The sequence below is a fragment of the Mus caroli genome, unplaced genomic scaffold, assembly GCF_978045245.1.
Source record: "Mus caroli unplaced genomic scaffold, Mus_caroli_1 scaffold_9, whole genome shotgun sequence".
Lineage (NCBI taxonomy): Eukaryota > Metazoa > Chordata > Mammalia > Rodentia > Muridae > Mus > Mus caroli.
Window position 1 is genome coordinate 38,342,964 of NW_028227264.1, and position 17,544 is coordinate 38,360,507.

A 17,544-nucleotide genomic window follows, 5' to 3' on the forward strand; every position below is an offset into this window, starting at 1 on the left:
CAGAGCCTAGATAGTGGAGAAGAAAGGGAAGCAGTGGGGTGGTACTCTGCCCAGGAGCAGGATACAGGACTGCTGTGAAGATGAACGGGATGCAGAGCCTAGATAGTGGAGAAGAAAGGGAAGCAGTGGGGTGGTACTCTGCCCAGGAGCAGGATACAGGACTGCTGTGAAGATGAACGGGATGCAGAGCCTAGATAGTGACTCTGGAGGAAGAGGGAGACAAGGCATTATGTGGACCTCAGTCCTGGGCAATTCTAACCCCAGGGTCAGAGAAGGGCCTGGGGCTGAAGAGTGGAGAAAGTAGACCCCAAGAGATGGCTTGTGCTTAAGGAATCAATTTCTAGCTAACAATTCTCCTCTGAGGAAAAACTAGTAAGGACAAAGACAGGATTTGTGAAAAGCCCTGAAGGCAGGAGCTTTATAAAGACAGCCATGTGCTCACATAAACAAAGAACTGATCAAGCAGGCTGACACCCTACATTCATACTGAAGACATTATAATGAACCATAAATACAATCATTAATACATATCAGCATTTTGTTATTTGGGGCCTTGTGAGTTTGTTTTTTGTTTTTTTTTTTTTTTTTTTTTTTTTTTTAAGATATTTAAAGGTTTTACTATGTGGCCTGGAACCGGTGACCACCCCTCCCCCACACACACACCTTAACTTCTTGAATGCTGGAATTGCTGGTGTGTGCCAACACATCTAGCAATATGCAAGCATTTAAATTGCATGGTTATATGCTTGGGCCAAGAGGACCACAGACATCTTGCCGAGTTGCTGGGCTGTGGTCACCCTGGCCCTACTGGGAGCAGCTGGGAAAGGGGGCAAGGCCTAGGGGTGTATTTACGTGAGTGAGACTGCATGTCTCTTACCGTTCATGGATATAGCTTTAAAAAGAAATGCATCCATTATGATTGCTTTGTGTGCATTATGTGTGGGTAGGGGCACAGGCTCCAGCACACGTGTGGAAGTCACTTCACTCTGTCCACCTGGCGTGTGGTTTGGGGATTGAACGCCGCCCATGAGGTTTCCATGCCAAGCACCGGTCCTCTCTGAGACATCTTCTGGCCCCATTTGTAAATCTTTTAAATGCTCTAAATTTGGAACTAATCTAAATCTTACTAAATTTTTTTCTCTATAAGATGAAGATAAAATTTTTATCACTTTGGGAGAGGACATGGGTTACATATCAAAGAATAAAGAAAAACCACTGAAAAAAATAGAGTATTAAAATGTAAAGTATATAAGCTCAACCTGAAATTTATTTTTTTAAAAAAATTTGTGCCAGGCATGTGCTAGGCAGAGGTCTGTAGCAGCAAACAGGAGACTGACCTACTGATGTGGACACCCATTCGCCCCTATCTGTTCCTTCTTTCCACTTCCTGATGTAGATGACACTTCTCCACAGAAGTCCCCAGTTTACTTCTGTAAACAAAATCCAGTTTTCACCAGCCTTTCCCATATTGACATTAAATACACCAGACAACTCAAGGGCTAAACAAAACAAAACCATAGTCCTACAGTTCCTTACTATAAGTTAAGATTAGATAGTTTTAAACACAAGTAGATTCCCCTTTCCACTATAAATCTTAAATCATGTAGAGGAGGGAACCTACTTCCTAGGGATAATTTCATGGCAGAGCAAACCATGCATTATTTCCAAAGACTACTGTAGTAATAGCTGTAAATATTTACTCTGGACACCCACAAATTGAGGCACAACTTGTTCTGCCTTGCTAAAAGTAGCAGGTCTGTTTTAATTTTTACATTTACTTATTTTTGTTTTTGTTTTATAAGTCAGAGTCTGCTATAGCCCACCCTAGCCTGGATCTGATCTCTGCTTCCACTTCCCAAGTGCTGCGGTAACAGGCATGCTCGGCCACGCCTGGTAACAGGTCTGTTTTAATCTATTTGTAAGCAGTATGTTTTCTAGATTCCACATTTATTAATCATGCCTTCCCCTCCTATCAAGTTCCTATATTGTACGTTATTTTAGTTTTCAAAAAAATTTTTTTTAATATCCCAAGCTCAACATGTTTTGATGAATGTTTTGTGAATGAATATACAACTTCACCATTAATGAGTCACAGTAGGCAGAGTAAAGATTCTTAGTCTCCTCAAGCAGGAGACAAACACTGCCTACGCCATTAAGCTAAAAGGAGGAGGAGGAGGAGGAGGAGGAGGAGGAGGAGGAGGAGGAGGAGGAGGAGGAGGAGGAGGAGAGAGAGAGAGAGAGAGAGAGAGAGAGAGAGAGAGAGAGAGAGAGAGAGAGAGAAAAGAAAAAGAAATGAAAGGAAAGGAAAGGAAAGGAAAGGAAAGAAAAGAAAAGAAAAGAAAAGAAAAGAAAAGAAAAGAAAAGAAAAGAAAAGAAAAATAGCAGGAGGCAAATTGGCACTAACCTGAAAAGTCAAATTGCAGCAGATGTTGAGATCTGAAGGGAAATAAATGCAAGGTTAGAAAGGCTGGAAAAGCAAAGATGGCACAGACACCACTGAAAAATGCAGCAACACAGCAAGAGGCCATTCCCATAGTAACCAGTAAGAAATGAGCCACACTAGAGGATTTCTAGAAGAGTCACATACATGGAGGAAAACACAGTGCTTGGATCCTAAAGTGGCTAAAATTTTTGAAACTTCAACATTCAGAATTTTAATATACTACACAAGAAAAAAAATAAGTTGGTTAAAAGTGTTTGACCTTTGTCTGGCTTTAAAGACAGATTACAGAAGTTCTATGTCCTCGGCTTCCCCAGTCCTCTAAATCCTAGCAGGAACACAGAACGTCCTTGCTGTCTGTCATAAAGCTCTCTGCATTAGAGACACTGTATCCATTCACGCCTGATATCCCCATACCTAGAATGCTGGAGGCACACAACAGGCACTCTGAATTTATTCAATGCATGAGTGCTTGAATCTGTTTAAGTTGTAATTAAAACAAGTCACACATAGACAAGGACAAGGGACCCTGACAGAATGGAAAATCTATCCTAAGTACATTTTAAAGCCAGTGTAGAATAGAACCTTGCAACCTAGAGCAAAATGGAACTTAAAGCCCTCGTCTAACAGTGAGAGGCAGTGGTAGATGTTGCTTCCCTTGGAAAGAGCTTATACCTGGGTAGAGTCAGGAAATTCAAGCATAGCTGGGCATGATGGTGCACAAATTTAATCCCAGTACTTGGAGGGGGGTATGGGCATCATACCCAGGCATCAAGGCCAGCCTTAGTGATACAGAGAGTTGCAGGACAGTCAGGAATACATAGAGAAAATATCTCAAAAAACAAATCAAGAAAGAAAGAGAGAAGGGGAGGGAGAGAAAAAAAAGAGAAGGAAGGAGAAGAGTGGGTAAGAGAGAGAGAAGCAGCAACACAATCACTCCCGACCGTGCGCAGTGACCGTTAGTTTTAAAGGAATCTGCTAGGCTGGCAAGACAGCCCCATGGCTACGAATGCTTGCCCAGTGACCACAGTTTGATCCCCAGAACCCTCAGTGGAAGGAGAAAACCTACTCCTAAAAGTTATGCTCTGAGCTGCACTCGCACAGTGCGGGCATGCAACACAGACACAGTGATGAATGAACAACAAGCAAAATAGAAGGATCTTACTGTGAGCCTGTGTTCTCTGCAGAGGCCACTCACATGACAACCTGAGTTCTGAGCATATCCAGAAAAGAAGAACAAGCAACTGTTACGAGCAACTTGGAAAAACTGGGCCCTCTGCTGGGCTAGCCAGGGCACTGAAAGCACAACTTCATTCCTGACACAGCGTGCACTTTACAGTTTAGACTATAATAAGGTCCTATTTTCCCCGTAGATTTAAAAACAACAACAACAAAACAAAATATTCCACTGTTCTATTGCTTCTATGAGAATTTGGCTTTTTTGTGCTTCGTTCCTCTTCCTGTCCTACCCAGCAAAAGCAGCATTGCTGCTCCTGCATCACTGCATCACTGTTACATACTTCTGGAGAGCACTTAAATATTTTTTATTTAAAGCTCCTTATTAAAGCTCTTATTTTTTTTATTTGAGAGCTTTTTATTTAAAGCTCTTCAGAATACCAGATTGATTCTTGGCTGCCCCATGCAGCAGTGTGACACTCCCGAGTACACTCTAACAATCCTGGGTCTCCTCTGGAAGCCCTGATGCTGTGGACACAGTCAACGGGGTAGAAAACAAAAGTTAATAAAAACAGGGGCTTAAAAAAATAGAGGGGAAAACAGTATCAATAGATGTTGCATTTGTTTAAAGAGCCCACTGGCCTAAAGCAAATCCTTGCATGGCTCTGAGAACAGACATGTGGAGTTAACTAAACCGTGCTCTGACGCCTAGGTGCTGCAGCTGTTCTTGCAAGCCACGCTATGCCAAGAATCTGCTCAGCTGATGTGGATGCAGATAGCTGGGTTGCATAACTGTCCATGTTTCAATTTAATGCCTCCAAAGTGAGTTTTTCCCCCAATGTGTTATGAGAGAAGATAAAGTTCCTGTCTGTCTCTGAGCGAGCTGCCAGGTAGGGCAGGATAGAAAGGTACAACAGGGACAGAAGGGAGAACCACACGGAAGAAGACAGCCAGCCAGGAGACAACAGCTTTAAACTCTTTGGGTGTCAAAGACTCACTGTGGCTCTAACTCACATGAAGGCTAGTTTCCCTTCTATTCTGTACTCCTGAGAGTTAGTGATTGCTGATGGCAGGAGCTTTTCCAAAAAGATGTCCTGTAACTTGGGAGTTACAGTAAAACTGGCTTAAGCAACTTTCTCCACTGTCCAAAGCCTCCTGGTAAATCAAACAAAAGCAGGTCTCCAAGCAGAACCTTACAAAGGAGAGATGTTTCAAATTAAGATTCCTAACCCTATTTATCCTGTATCATAACAATGCACTTTCAGTTTATGTAAAAAGTAGGAGAGGCCCCCCTACCTCATTAGTGTAATATAGGAGTGTGAAACTTGAATAAACTTTGATACTAATGGGGGATTTGCAGCATGAGCAAATATCTGTATTACAATTAAAACCTGCTATTATCCAGAAGCATGGTACATCTTAACAAGTAAAGCCTAAAGTATATTTAAATACAAAGAGAGGGAGGAAGAGAGAGAGGAGAGGAGAGAGAGAGGAGAGAGAGAGAGAGAGAGGAAGAAGGAGGAGGAGGGGAGGGGAGGGGAGGGGAGGGGAGGGGAGGGGAGGGGAGGGGAGGGGAGGGGAGGGGAGGGGAGGGGAGGGGAGGGGAGGAAGGGCAGACAGAAACCCCTGGTGAAACCACTTGCTAGCCAGAGAGAAGAGGGGTGACTTTCCCAGCACACTAAGTCTGTAGGGCCCTTTGCTGCAGGCCAATGGCCTCAGATAAATGTAGGTGACTCTAAACTGAGGCCCTTTACATTCTTACAATAGTTATTTGTAAGATACATCGCCTAAATTTGATTAACAAATAACTATTGTAAGAATAACATTTTTGTTATGTTATGGTTAACATTCATTGTAGAAAACAAAACTGAACATAAAGCACTTTGACGTTCATATTCTGCTTGTGACAGCTATAGAAAGCAGCTTTATGTGGATTTAACTTTCTCATATTCAGATGACCTGCCCATTAGAAGAGAGGATGAAGGAGTTAGGAATGGGGTTACACGGGTCCTCTTATTCTGTCACTTTAGAACAAGAGCTAGTTCCCTTCTGAGTCCTTTCTCTGCTGCAAACCATACCCTAAGCATTAGGATAGCTAGGTGACCACTGCCTGTGTTCTGACATGAGAGGAATCTGCAGGACAAATACAATGGGTGTCACCTAGTGTGGCTGGAGAGCAGCTGCAGACAGATTCACAGAATGAGCCAGGGCTTTCCCACACGTTTGCTACCCATTCCACTCTCAGTTTTGAGCATCCCAGTGACCGTCCCAGCCCCGCTTTGAGCTCTATGCTCTGCGCCCCACTGAAGCCACTATGTGGCTCCGAAACAGCTTCATACAATCCATTCTGTGAGAATTGAACCAGAACCTGCCTCTGGGGAAACCACGGAAAGATAAAAGACTGTTTGTTTCCCCTGCTTGCATGGCTCTGCACCACATGATCTGGCTAGAGCTGAGTGAATAGAGCTGCCGGGCTACTCGAGTGTCCCAATCATGCAATGCCCACAACACACCCTGATAACATCTGGCACCATCCAAGTCAGAACAGTATCTCTTATTTATGTGCCTGTTTGCCTTGGAGTGATTCTAGTTTAAAAGTACATCTTGTTTATTCTCAATTATAAGTGGACTTAGGAATCCACTTAATTGCACTGTTAGCAGGCAAATGATCTACCATCTTACAGCACATAAATGGGCTATCTCTACCAGGTCAAAGTTTCTTTTGGAACCGTCTGCCACAAGAACAATCTATTTATATATTTTTCTTTAAAAAAGAAAAAAGAAGAAAAGAAAAGAAAAACTAATGCTGGGTGGCTATGATAACGTATGCTATGTCTATAACCCCCATACTTGGGAGTGTGAACTAGAAAGATTAAGAACTTGAAACCAAGTCAGGGATGGTGATGTACAATTTTAACCCCAGCACTGTGGAGTCAGAGGCAGGAAGCCAGACTGGTCTACAGAGTGAGTTCCAGTACAGCTAGGACTGCCCAGAAAGACCCTGTCTCAAACAAACAAACAAACAAACAAACAAACAAAACAAACAAAAATTCTGAAACCAGCCTCACAGTAAGATCTTGTCTCAAAACATTTTGTAATAGAGCTAATGAATAACACATTACATGTTTTCCATGTACAAGCCTGCCATCCTGATAAAGACTTTTGTGATTCAAAGCCTAAAGCCTAAAAACAAAGCCCAGTGGCCACATTGAGTCAAAGAAAAGAGGTGCTGAACTGCTGAGCTGCAGGGTTTCTACTGGTAAGAGACACTGACAGCAACTGAAACTAAACTGCCAACATCATACAGCAGTACAAAAACTTTTAGAACCACTGTCATTTCTAGACAGACATGACCCAAGTTAATGATCTGTGGCCATGCTAAAATTCCTCACCCAATATCTGTTCCCATAGACACCACCTCAGGATCTGAGGTTTTCTCCTCTAGACACAGAACTGTCGATCTGTCTTGTAGTGTCAGTACAGATCTATAAAGTGGGCATCAGAGCAGCAAGCAGGCTTCACGTCTCCCCACCCCACCCCCACCCCCCACCAACAACTGCCAACACTGGTAGATACATCATTAATCTTGGGTTTGCTGAGTTTGAGCTCATGTGTTACGCATTGAATGAGTTTCACTGGGACATGAATGTAAAGGAGTTTAAAGAGCAAAATGGTAAGACTATAAATACTACAAGTGTTGCTTTAGACTTATGCATAATATAGCGATCTTCCAGCCAATGTTTGAGCACCTACTGTGTGCTGGACACTGTTATTTGCTTTGAGAACTAATATCAAACCAAACAGAAAAAGATCCCAATTCCATGGGATTTACATCCTAGCAAAACATATAGATGTGCAATTATTAAAACAGATTAGAAACTATTAAGTGCTGTTTAAAAAAAAAAAGAAAAGAAAAAGAAGGACAGATGTGAGGAGTTTGGGGATGCTGGGTGGGAAAGAAATCTTCACTTATGGCCAGATTACCGTAGAACTCAGGGCAGCTTAGTGCCTTCTGCACATCTAAGTAGAGAGAAGATGGACACAGGAGCTTAGTGAGCAAAGCAGCATGTCAGAGAGACCCTCGAGGCAGCACAAGCCAGACCATGGAGAATCCTGTAAGCCACTTTAAGGTCATTAAGCCAGGAGAGACCCTTGAGGCAACAGAAGCCAGACCATGGAGAATCTTGTAAGCCACTTTAAGGTCATTAGATTTTTTTTTTCCTTTTAAGATTACATATGATGTATATTTTTAATGGGAGAAAAAAAAAAAAAGGAAAACAAAAGGTGGGTATGGTGGCACACGCCTTTAATCCCAGCACTCAGGAGGCAGAGGCAGGCAGATTTCTGAGTTTGAGGCCAGCCTGGTCTACAGAGCCAGGGCTATACAGAGAAACCCTGTCTCGAAAAAAAAAAAAAAAAAAGGAAAACTAACTGAATAAATTGTAGGCATACTAAAACTATCCCTTGGGGGTAAAATGCTGAAAGGAATTTTGATCAAAAGTCCCTCACTTTACTGCATCAGAATTAAGTTCTTACAAAAGCTCTCTGGGGTTAACTGTGGGAAGCAGGAAGTATAACATATTAACAGGAGCCCCTGAGTGTAGTATACAAGGGACAAGAATGTTAATCCTGCAACTGCTGCCCTGTGGACATTGAAAGCACTTAATTCTCCTGTAGTAAACACCTAAGATCCACCCACAAAGCTTCTGTTAGCATTCTCTTATGAAAAGCACAGCCATGCTAATGTCAGCAAACAAATATAATCCAGGACCCATAAGACAAGAATAGAACTGCTGGCTGCTTATTGCCTTATACAAACTTAATTACCTTGGCAACCATGACAGAGGAATTAAGACATTTTAGGACCTATGTAACAGACCATACAGTTTTAAAACAACGGAAGTGTAAGAACAATTTATGTGTCATATATCAACTCATCTATCAGTGAGAACAGTGACGAGTCATCGGGACAGCTCAGGGGCGAAGGCGCGCGCAGCCAAGGATGGCAGCCAAGATGAGTGTGAGAACCCACATGACAGAGGAACTAAGCCCTCCGAGTTGCCCCTTGACCTCCTCACAAGGGTGGCCTGGGCTCGAGTATTGGTGTCAATAATAGTGAAGAGTGGTCAGATACTGGATAGACTTTGAATGGCAAGCCGCCAGAATTTCCTGACTCTATCAAGAGGGAGGAGCTAAGGAAAACTCAAGGTTTGAGGCCTGACTCTCTGGAAGGGTAGAATTGCTTAGAAGTTCACAATTCACTTACTCTGATCCATGAGACTTGCAGCCACACATTAAGATTGTAAGCAAACAGGCTTGACCGAGAGGTATCTGGTTCTTCATTTTTAAAAAGTCAACTGTAACTAGTCATGGTGGTGCATACCCATACCTGAGACATGGAGGCATTAGGACCAGAAGTTCAAAGACAGTCTAAGCTACATAAGACATCACACACACACACACACACACACACATCAAATGCAAAAAAATAAAATTTCCAAACTTGCTTTGAGAATAAGCATACACATTGACTTTCAAATTATGGATAGAGCCAAGAGCACTTCATGATGCTTCTGAAGTTCAAAGAAAAGCAAACTGTAAAGCTCATCCCCTAGTTAATCAAAGCTCCAGTGTTTACATAACACTTCATGCCCCCAAAGACCCAATGCCATAAAACCTTTTCTAACTCTTTAAGCAAAAACTAGCTTTCTCCTGTGAAGCTATAAACCAGGAGTTACAATGATATACTTGCCTACTTTGCAGATTTATTATAAGGGCCAGATTAAGTAAAATGTGAAATTAGCTAATTGTAAACCTTATAACCAGATATGGCCATTTCTCCGAGTGTTTTTATCTTTTAGCACCAATGAGAATTAGAAAAGAAAAAAAGTTGGGCTCAGTGACACATGCTGTAACTACAGAAGCAGAGGAAGGAAATTCACAGAGGAAAGCCTAAGCTACATAGTCAGTCTCAAAACAGGGGGCTAGGGATGGAGATACACAATAAGTGTTTCTTCAACTAAGAAACTGTCACAGAGGTAGGTTGGTAGAGCTGAGTGTTTCTCAACAGACCCATATTCCAACAAAACCTAAGTCAATGGTTGCAGAGACACCTGAAAGAATGAAGAAGGACTAACAAGACCAGGTTTACTTACTACGAATGCCACATGACTCCCATGCCTGCCCCTAGTCCTCGCTCATGCTTTTCCACTGCCAGGCTAGCTGCTTCGTACCATCCCAGCTTGTCCTCAACAGAGAATTCACAGAGCAAAACTATTCCCAAACCCAGACATGTTCCCCACCTCTCATCACAACACCTTGGCTCAATATCTTTCTGAACTGTGCACAGGAGCCCACTAAGGAATCATGGTGTGGTTATCAGCTGATGCTCTAGGCCTAGGAACTTTGTGAGCCACTGTTATTTTTACCAAAAATTTTAACTGAAGAAAAATTACAGCTATCCCAAAGTAGACTATAAGGTTTAAACAGAAACAACCAACCGACCCACCCACGCAGTTAGAACATACACCAAAGAAAAACTGAAGCAAACGCTGTTTTTGTTCATTATTGAACTGTATTTATTTTCCACCACAAAGAGTAAAGAAAAAAAGGAAAAGGAGGACCACAAGAAGGAGGAGGAGGAGGAGGAGGAAGAGAAAGAAGACAACACACACACATACACACACACAGAGAGAGAGAGAGAGAGAGAGAGAGAGAGAGAGAGAGAGCACACGCACCTTTGAGTACATTTTGCCTAAGGCAAATACCTTGATGCTGTTTATTGGTGATTCAGTGTAAGCAGGCTGAATGTCGACATTGAAGAAAATGACAGAAAAGGCTTGATCACTTGAAATCCTAATTTCCCATAAAACTTTAAGGCTTTTCTCTCATTGAAATCTTCCCTGTCATTTCTCAAATACTTCTCTGATGAGAATTCTTGTGTTTTCCAGAAGTATCTCACAAATAGATACAATGTTTCTTTGTGTTAGTCACTGTCATTTTGTTAACTACGTAATTTCTGCATCCATCTGTTCAAAATTATTAATATTAACAAGGTCATTACACTCAATTTATCCCTGAATGAGATCAGCAAGCTCCTTCTGGAAGTGATTGATCAGACCTTTTTGCTACATTTCTTTCCTGGGGGCGTGGGTGGTGGAGGGGCTCCTAGCTGCAGCAGTGAAGGCTGGAGGATGACCCTCAGGAGCTGGCTCTCGCCTCCCACTGTGGGAGCTGCCAGACAGCAAACTCAGGCTGTCAGGCTTGGCAGCATCTTACCCATTTCACATATCTTACCTTGATATAATTCATTCCAAGATTTTAGTTCCCCTTTTAAAAAACTGTTTGTTTGGGATTTTTAGAATGCTGAAGCACACCATTAGACCCTTTGTTTGATTGTCTGATGGGGGAACTTTCTTGTTTGAAAAACCTTTCATTCCTAGAGTCTGGGGGCAGACTTCGATCTGACATGTCTTGCTCATCTAGATAGATCTCCCTGTGTGACCTGATGATATTTATTACAAACAGAGCCAAAGATGCAGACTTACCAAGTGAACATAAGGCACAAAGTAGCCAAAAAGTGCAAGTGGTATCCCAGCAGCCCACACTGCATAGGTTGTCTCCTTGAAGAGGGCAAAGTTGAAGACTTTTTTTGGAGGACTAAGCTTTCTCCTGGAGAAGAATGAGCTTCTGCTGCCCCCACTCTCTTTCTCTTTGGCGCTGGGAACAAGAGGTCGGTAAGTAAAGCCAGCCAGAAAGAGAACAAACATGAAGATGCAGAGGATCCGCAGCGTGTTAAAGAGCTTCACACTGCTGATTAGATTCCCTAACAGCAAAGGGAGCAGGATTGTGAAGACGCTGCTGCCGGCCGTGACGATGCCGTTGACGAGTCCAAGGCGCTTCTTGAAGTAGTGTCCCAAAATGACCAGTGATGGCTGGTAGGCAAAGGAGCAGCCGCAGGCAAATATGATTCCATAGGTGAGGTACAGAGGCTCGATGGAGCTGCGTAAAGATGAAAGAGACAGAACAGAGCTTTAATCTTTTCTTAATGGTGCTTGGTAAAAGAAAGTCTCATAGAGAGGCTGGAGAGACACCTCGGCTGTTAGGAGCACCTGCTGCTCTAGCAGAGGGCCTGGACTGAGTTCCCAGACCCCACATGGCAGCTCATGATCCCATAACTCCACCTCAGAGGCATCAAAGTTAGCCTCTTCTGGTCTCTGCGGACACTAGCCATGCACAGGGTGCATATACATATCTGCAGCTAAACACTCATACACATGGAATATGGAGCAAATCTTAAAAGGAATTCCCCTAGAAAAACCAGATCTTGTCAATGTTCTCTGAAAAATGGGGAAAAGGCTAATAAATCAAGAATACAGCAGTAAAATATTTCATTTAATCTGAATGTCTGAAAACTGACCATTAAGGTCATCAGTGCCTTGTCCCCTGTTCCCTGCCAAGGACTTCTACTGAACCACATACAGCATTGAGTAAGAACTGTGCTCTGCACAGCTCAGAAAAGAGCTGCCAGGAACGGACAATAAAATCTTCCTAAATAATACTTTTAAATTACACTTGAACTGTGCACACTCATTATTTTTATGGCACGTCCCAGGTGCTTACTATGCAATATACACCAAGAAAAGACTATGTTTGGTACTGTCTCCCAGTGTTTGTCAAGAACATTTGCATGGAAGAGCAGCTGCACTCCTCCCACCCGCACTGGCCCGGGGCTGCCAACCAACCTTCGCCCTGTATTGCGCTGTTCCTGTATTGCATTGTGCAAGATAACGAGAAGTGACATCCCAATTGCACTAAGACTTAACTAAGTGTGCCCAGCAGTGATTTCAGTCTTCAGACTTTTATAGTAAGTTCTTATGTCTCAAAAGAATAGTAAAGGATAGAAGAATGTTTGATTTAATCAAATAACTACATCTCTTAGGACAGTGAAGGGGTGTGTGCTTTGAAACAATTTAGGTAAGGACTAAAGGAAATCAAGTGAGAAGTTGCCATGTTTTCTTCCTTTTTGCAAAGTCAATTCAAAAGGCGACTTATCAGTAGTAAAACCAACCAAGAAAGATAAAGCTGGTTAATAATTAAATTTTGAACAATAATGCTCACTTCCCAGTATACTGAGGAATCACATGGACTCGGATCTGATCAAATTAAGGCATGCTGGCAATCCTGAGAGGCCCTTCCCCCGCCCCATGAGTTCACGCCCAGCTCTACCGTTAAGAGTTACTTTTGGACCTTTCCAGACTAACCTCACTTCGCTCTGATGACCACTGACCAAACCTCTACTCTTGACTCAAAAGACACAATAAACAGAAACTTGGTTGAAAAGTGTTTGTGGCTTCAAGTCACGGCCTGCTTAAAGAAGTACTTTTATCTCTATCCCAGTAAGGATGGTACAGAACAAGTAACTTCACTTTAAAAGTATATCTTAATTACTACTACTGCATTTGTGTGTACGGATGCTTCGCCTGTGTGCACATCGTCCTCCATGTGTGCCTGGTACTTAGGAGGCCAGAAGAGTGATTGAGTCCCCTGGGACTGGAGTTATAGACAGTTGTGAGTTACTGTGCAGCTGTTGGATGTCAAACCCAGGTCCTCTGCAAGAACAGCCAGTGTTCTCAATCACTGAGGAATCTCTCCAGCCCCCGCTTCATTCTTTTTAGATGGAGGGGGAAGTTGCCTGTTTTGGTTTTAGACAAAGTCTCTCCCCATATGGCAGAGATTAGCCTCGAGTTCCCAATGCTTCATTCTGTATGAAATTTTCCACATAAGCAGTTTTCCAAAATAACTGCAAGTTCTTGAATTCTCAAAAATCAAAACAATTTTAAAGAAAAGGTAAAATCTATTGTACATTTCTCTGCCTCCCTCAAAACATATATTAGAACCAGTATTGATGGCATTATTATCACAAATATCAAGTGCTATAGGAACGCCACGATACGGAGATGATGAAGCCAGATGGGCATGTGTGTACAGCAGAAGCAGTCTTTGGAGCATGAGTTGAAATCTCAGGCAATTACTGAGATTGGCCTCACATCTTCTTGTAAACCTTTGTGTCACTGTTCTGTCCTCAGGACAAAACAGCTGCTTTCAGTGGTTGAGATTGGACATCTAACTGCAGTGTAAGTCAGTAAGATTACAAGGACTCAGAGCCAGGACACTGGTGTGACCAGTGTGCTGGAGAAGGCTCCCTAGAAGGCAGAAGAAAAATCACAGGAAGAGTGGACCTGCCACCTGACGCTGGTAGCTTATACCTACTTTCTCTGTGACACTCGGTAATGGTCTGACAGCCTTTCACTATCAGGTTAAACAACGAAACTGAGTCATGGGAGGATATTACATATATCAAGGTCAATGTGGTCTCTGGAAATGCTTCTCCTGGGCTTTGAGATATGGAGACAGAAGAAGGAGAGGCACACACTGGCTACAATATCCAGCTGGAGAGCAGGCTCTGAGCCTTTCCTCCTAGCAGTCTCTCCAAGCCCTCAGGAGAGGCAAAGCTACAGGTTCAGTACATGAGTATCCACAGACTCTCAAACAAACTTTTCTTTTTATACAAGAGGTTTAGAAGCCATAAGAAAGGCTCTTTAAAGATGAAAACCTGCCGGGCATGGTGGTGCACGCCTTTAATCCCAGCACTCGGGAGGCAGAGGCAGGCGGATTTCTGAGTTCGAGGCCAGCCTGGTCTACAAAGTGAGCTCCAGGACAGCCAGAGCTATAAAGAGAAACCCTGTCTCGAAAACCCAAAATAAATAAATAAATAAATAAAATAAAGATGAAAACCTTCTTATTCTACTAAGAAGTATAATTTGGAGGAACCTGAGTAGAATTTGAAGGGAAAAATACAAATGCTAACTGCTTGCTTAGACTGAGGAAGAGCTGTGCGTGTATGGAGTGACGTGAGAAGCTAAGCATGCCTCTGAATAAATAAGAAGAAACTTAGAAAGCAGGGACATTGTATAAGCTGGATCCCTTCTGACTGCCACCACGGACTACATCATGGTTTTCAACTAAGGAACACGAGAGTAGGCATGGGGGAGAGGCGAGATAAGCCCCAGCTGGAGAATGGCCCCTGCTACCAACCAGTGTGGCAGAGTACACCAGTGTTCCTCTAACTGAAATTCTCAGAGCCACAAAGAGAATTGAGGACAAGAGCTCTGAACATCATAGCGTGTCCTGACATTAGTGTCTTTGGAGGCCTGCATCTTTTCTTCTAATAGATATTGTTTATGACATTAAGTTTTCAAGAATATTTAACCACCTCATTTTGTCATGATATTAAAATGTTTTAATATTTTTAAATAGTTATTATTTTCTTAAACCAAAGACTGGAATTCTCTATCTGGGTTGGCACTGATTTAAAAGACCTTATTCTCATCAATAAAATAATTTTCCTATCAAGCTTATTACTTTAAATATCACTTACTCAACCCTTTAGATCTAAGATGGCAGTGACTTTAAACTCAAGCCACAGGTTTAGATAACTCACAAATATAAATAGTTTCCTTTATGGGTTTACGTAAATAGATTAAGACAAATGGAAACACATTTTTCTTGGCTCCAGTGAACACATACATCCTGACATTTAAATTGGGCCCTGCAGGCAAATGAATTTAAATGTTTAGCCTCTGGCAATGCTGCTATGCAGACACTTCTGATCTATGGAATGTTAAGATTTTGAGGGGATTCTCTTTGTAAATAGCGAAGTTTGAACCTGGAAGGCTCAAGAACAACATGAAGTGGCGGCTACGTCCTTACCTTACAAAAGAACTGGACATGAGTCCAATGAATCCCACAGCTGCCCCCACAACAGCTGTTCTCCGGCAGCCGAACATGTCCGTGAAGACACTCACGATGGGGCAGCAGAAGAAGATCATGCCCATGGACAGTGAGCCCACCCACGCTGGGGAAGAAGAGGGACAGCATTACAACATCGAAAGCTGTATTTAGAAGGTGGCTAAATCACTTCCAAGAAGACCACTGGTGCACGCTGACAGGCAGAGGAAAGAGAGGCCACAGCAAATCAGCAGCAAGCCTCAACACCTGCTTAAGTACCTGGCCAGTAGTAATTCATACAGCAACTGTATTTAATTGAATTCTTAAAAAGTTTGTGCGTTTAAATTAATTGAACACTCTTCTATGACTTTGTCTAATTGATAGGTGATCTTAAGCAATCTATAATCTACAAGACAAAATTCATAAAAGCTGGACAAGTGGAGCAACCTGTGGTCCCAGCACCGTGAAAGCTAGGATAGAAGGAAAATGAGATCGAGTCAGCTTGGATGACACAGTAAGACCCTATACACACACACACACACACACACACACACACGTGTGCATGCACACGCACGCTCACACACTCCCAATACGTTTAGTTTAGGAATTTATGCCAGGAAGGTCAAAATGCAGAGGAATGACCACTAAAATCAGGACAGTGACTATAACTCTATTGTTTAGGATGTTTCTGTAATCCAGGGTCTCACTCTGTAGCCTCCACTGGCCTGGAACTGACTATGTTGCCATGACTGGCCTCAGACTCACCCCAGTTCTCCTGTCTCAACTAGCGTTCCAGATGCCTAGACGTCCAGGTGCGAGCCACCATGTCTGCCTGTGACTAACGCAGTGGAGAAAAGATCACTATCACTCTGGAACAAGGAGATCAGAAGTGAACATCTGTGGAGCATCGGGACTTAGGGCTTTGGTTTGCTTGGTTTGGCTTTTTTTGTTTGGTTGGTTTTTGTCCTAAAGAAATTGACTTTTATATAGTAAATTTCTGCTTATACATAGTATTATTTCTGACCTGGACAATAACTTTAGGGTATCTACTTTACCATTATTTATAAAACTATAATGTTTTATTTTCTTCTCTGCAAGTATGTTATTTTCCACAACTCAAAAAAAAAAAAAAAAAAAAAAAAAAAAAAAAAAAGGTAGCCAGGCGTGGTGGCACACGCCTTTAATCCCAGCACTCGGGAGGCAGAGGCAGGCAGATTTCTGAGTTCGAGGCCAGCCTGGTCTACAAAGTGAGTTCCAGGACAGCCAGAGCTATACAGAGAAACCCTGTCTCAGAAAAAACAAAAAAACAAAAACAAACAAACAAAAAAAGGTAGTAGGAATCAAAAGTCATAGTTTCTGATTCTATAAAAAAAATTTTTTAAAAAGCAGAAAGCATAGGATATAAATAACTATAGCAGTATGTCAAAGAACCAAATGATCTGCCATCAAGCCTAGAAGGTTTTCTCGAAACAGTTTAATAAATAAGCCAATAAGGCCTATATCCATGAGGGTGTACAGTACACCCTACACTAAAGCTGTCACTTCCCTTCTGAGTTGGTTTAAGTATCTTGGAAATGGATTAGTCACATACCTTCTCAGAACTACTGAGGGTTGGGAAAACTGTCCGTGAACCTCAGTGCTGGACCATACATCCTAATGTAAAGCCCCGACAAAGGTAAGAATGTAATGTCTAATATCTAAATAAAGATGCCCAAACTGATACCTTCATGATCTTTTTGCTTTCTTGTAACTTAAGTTATTCCTTTTTGGGGTTTCTGGCATTTTGTTTGTTTGTTTCCGGTTTTTTCGAGACAGGGTTTCTCTGTATAGCACTGGCTGCCCTGGAACTCAGTTTGTAGACCAGGCTGGCCTCAAACTCAGAAATCCGCCTGCCTCTGCCTCTGCCTCCAAGTGCTGGGATTAAAGGCGTGTGCCACAACCACCTGGCTAGTTTGTTCTTAAATTATGTGATATTCTTAAATAGCCATGATTCTAATGTTCCTCCTTTATCAGAAAGAAGACTGTTATCTTAAAATTCTTTTGGGTGCTAGGACCAAACTTGGTCCCCACAGGAGCACAAATGATCATAACCACAGAGCATCGTCTCTCCAGCCTGCTGCTTTATTTTTGCTGCACCA

At 42.4% G+C, this 17,544-nt stretch overlaps 1 protein-coding gene across 1 annotated transcript in view; it reads right to left on the minus strand.

Moving 5' to 3' along the window:
• The window catches only part of Slc16a10 (solute carrier family 16 member 10), a 101,252-nt gene that overhangs the window by 24,858 nt on the left and 58,850 nt on the right, over positions 1-17,544 (minus strand). Inside the window, exons 2-3 of the mRNA XM_021174405.3 lie at positions 15,389-15,533; positions 11,164-11,617 (exon numbers count right to left, since the gene is read on the minus strand). Coding sequence (XP_021030064.1) covers positions 11,164-11,617; positions 15,389-15,533 — 599 coding nt within the window. The remainder of the gene's footprint in view (positions 1-11,163; positions 11,618-15,388; positions 15,534-17,544) is intronic.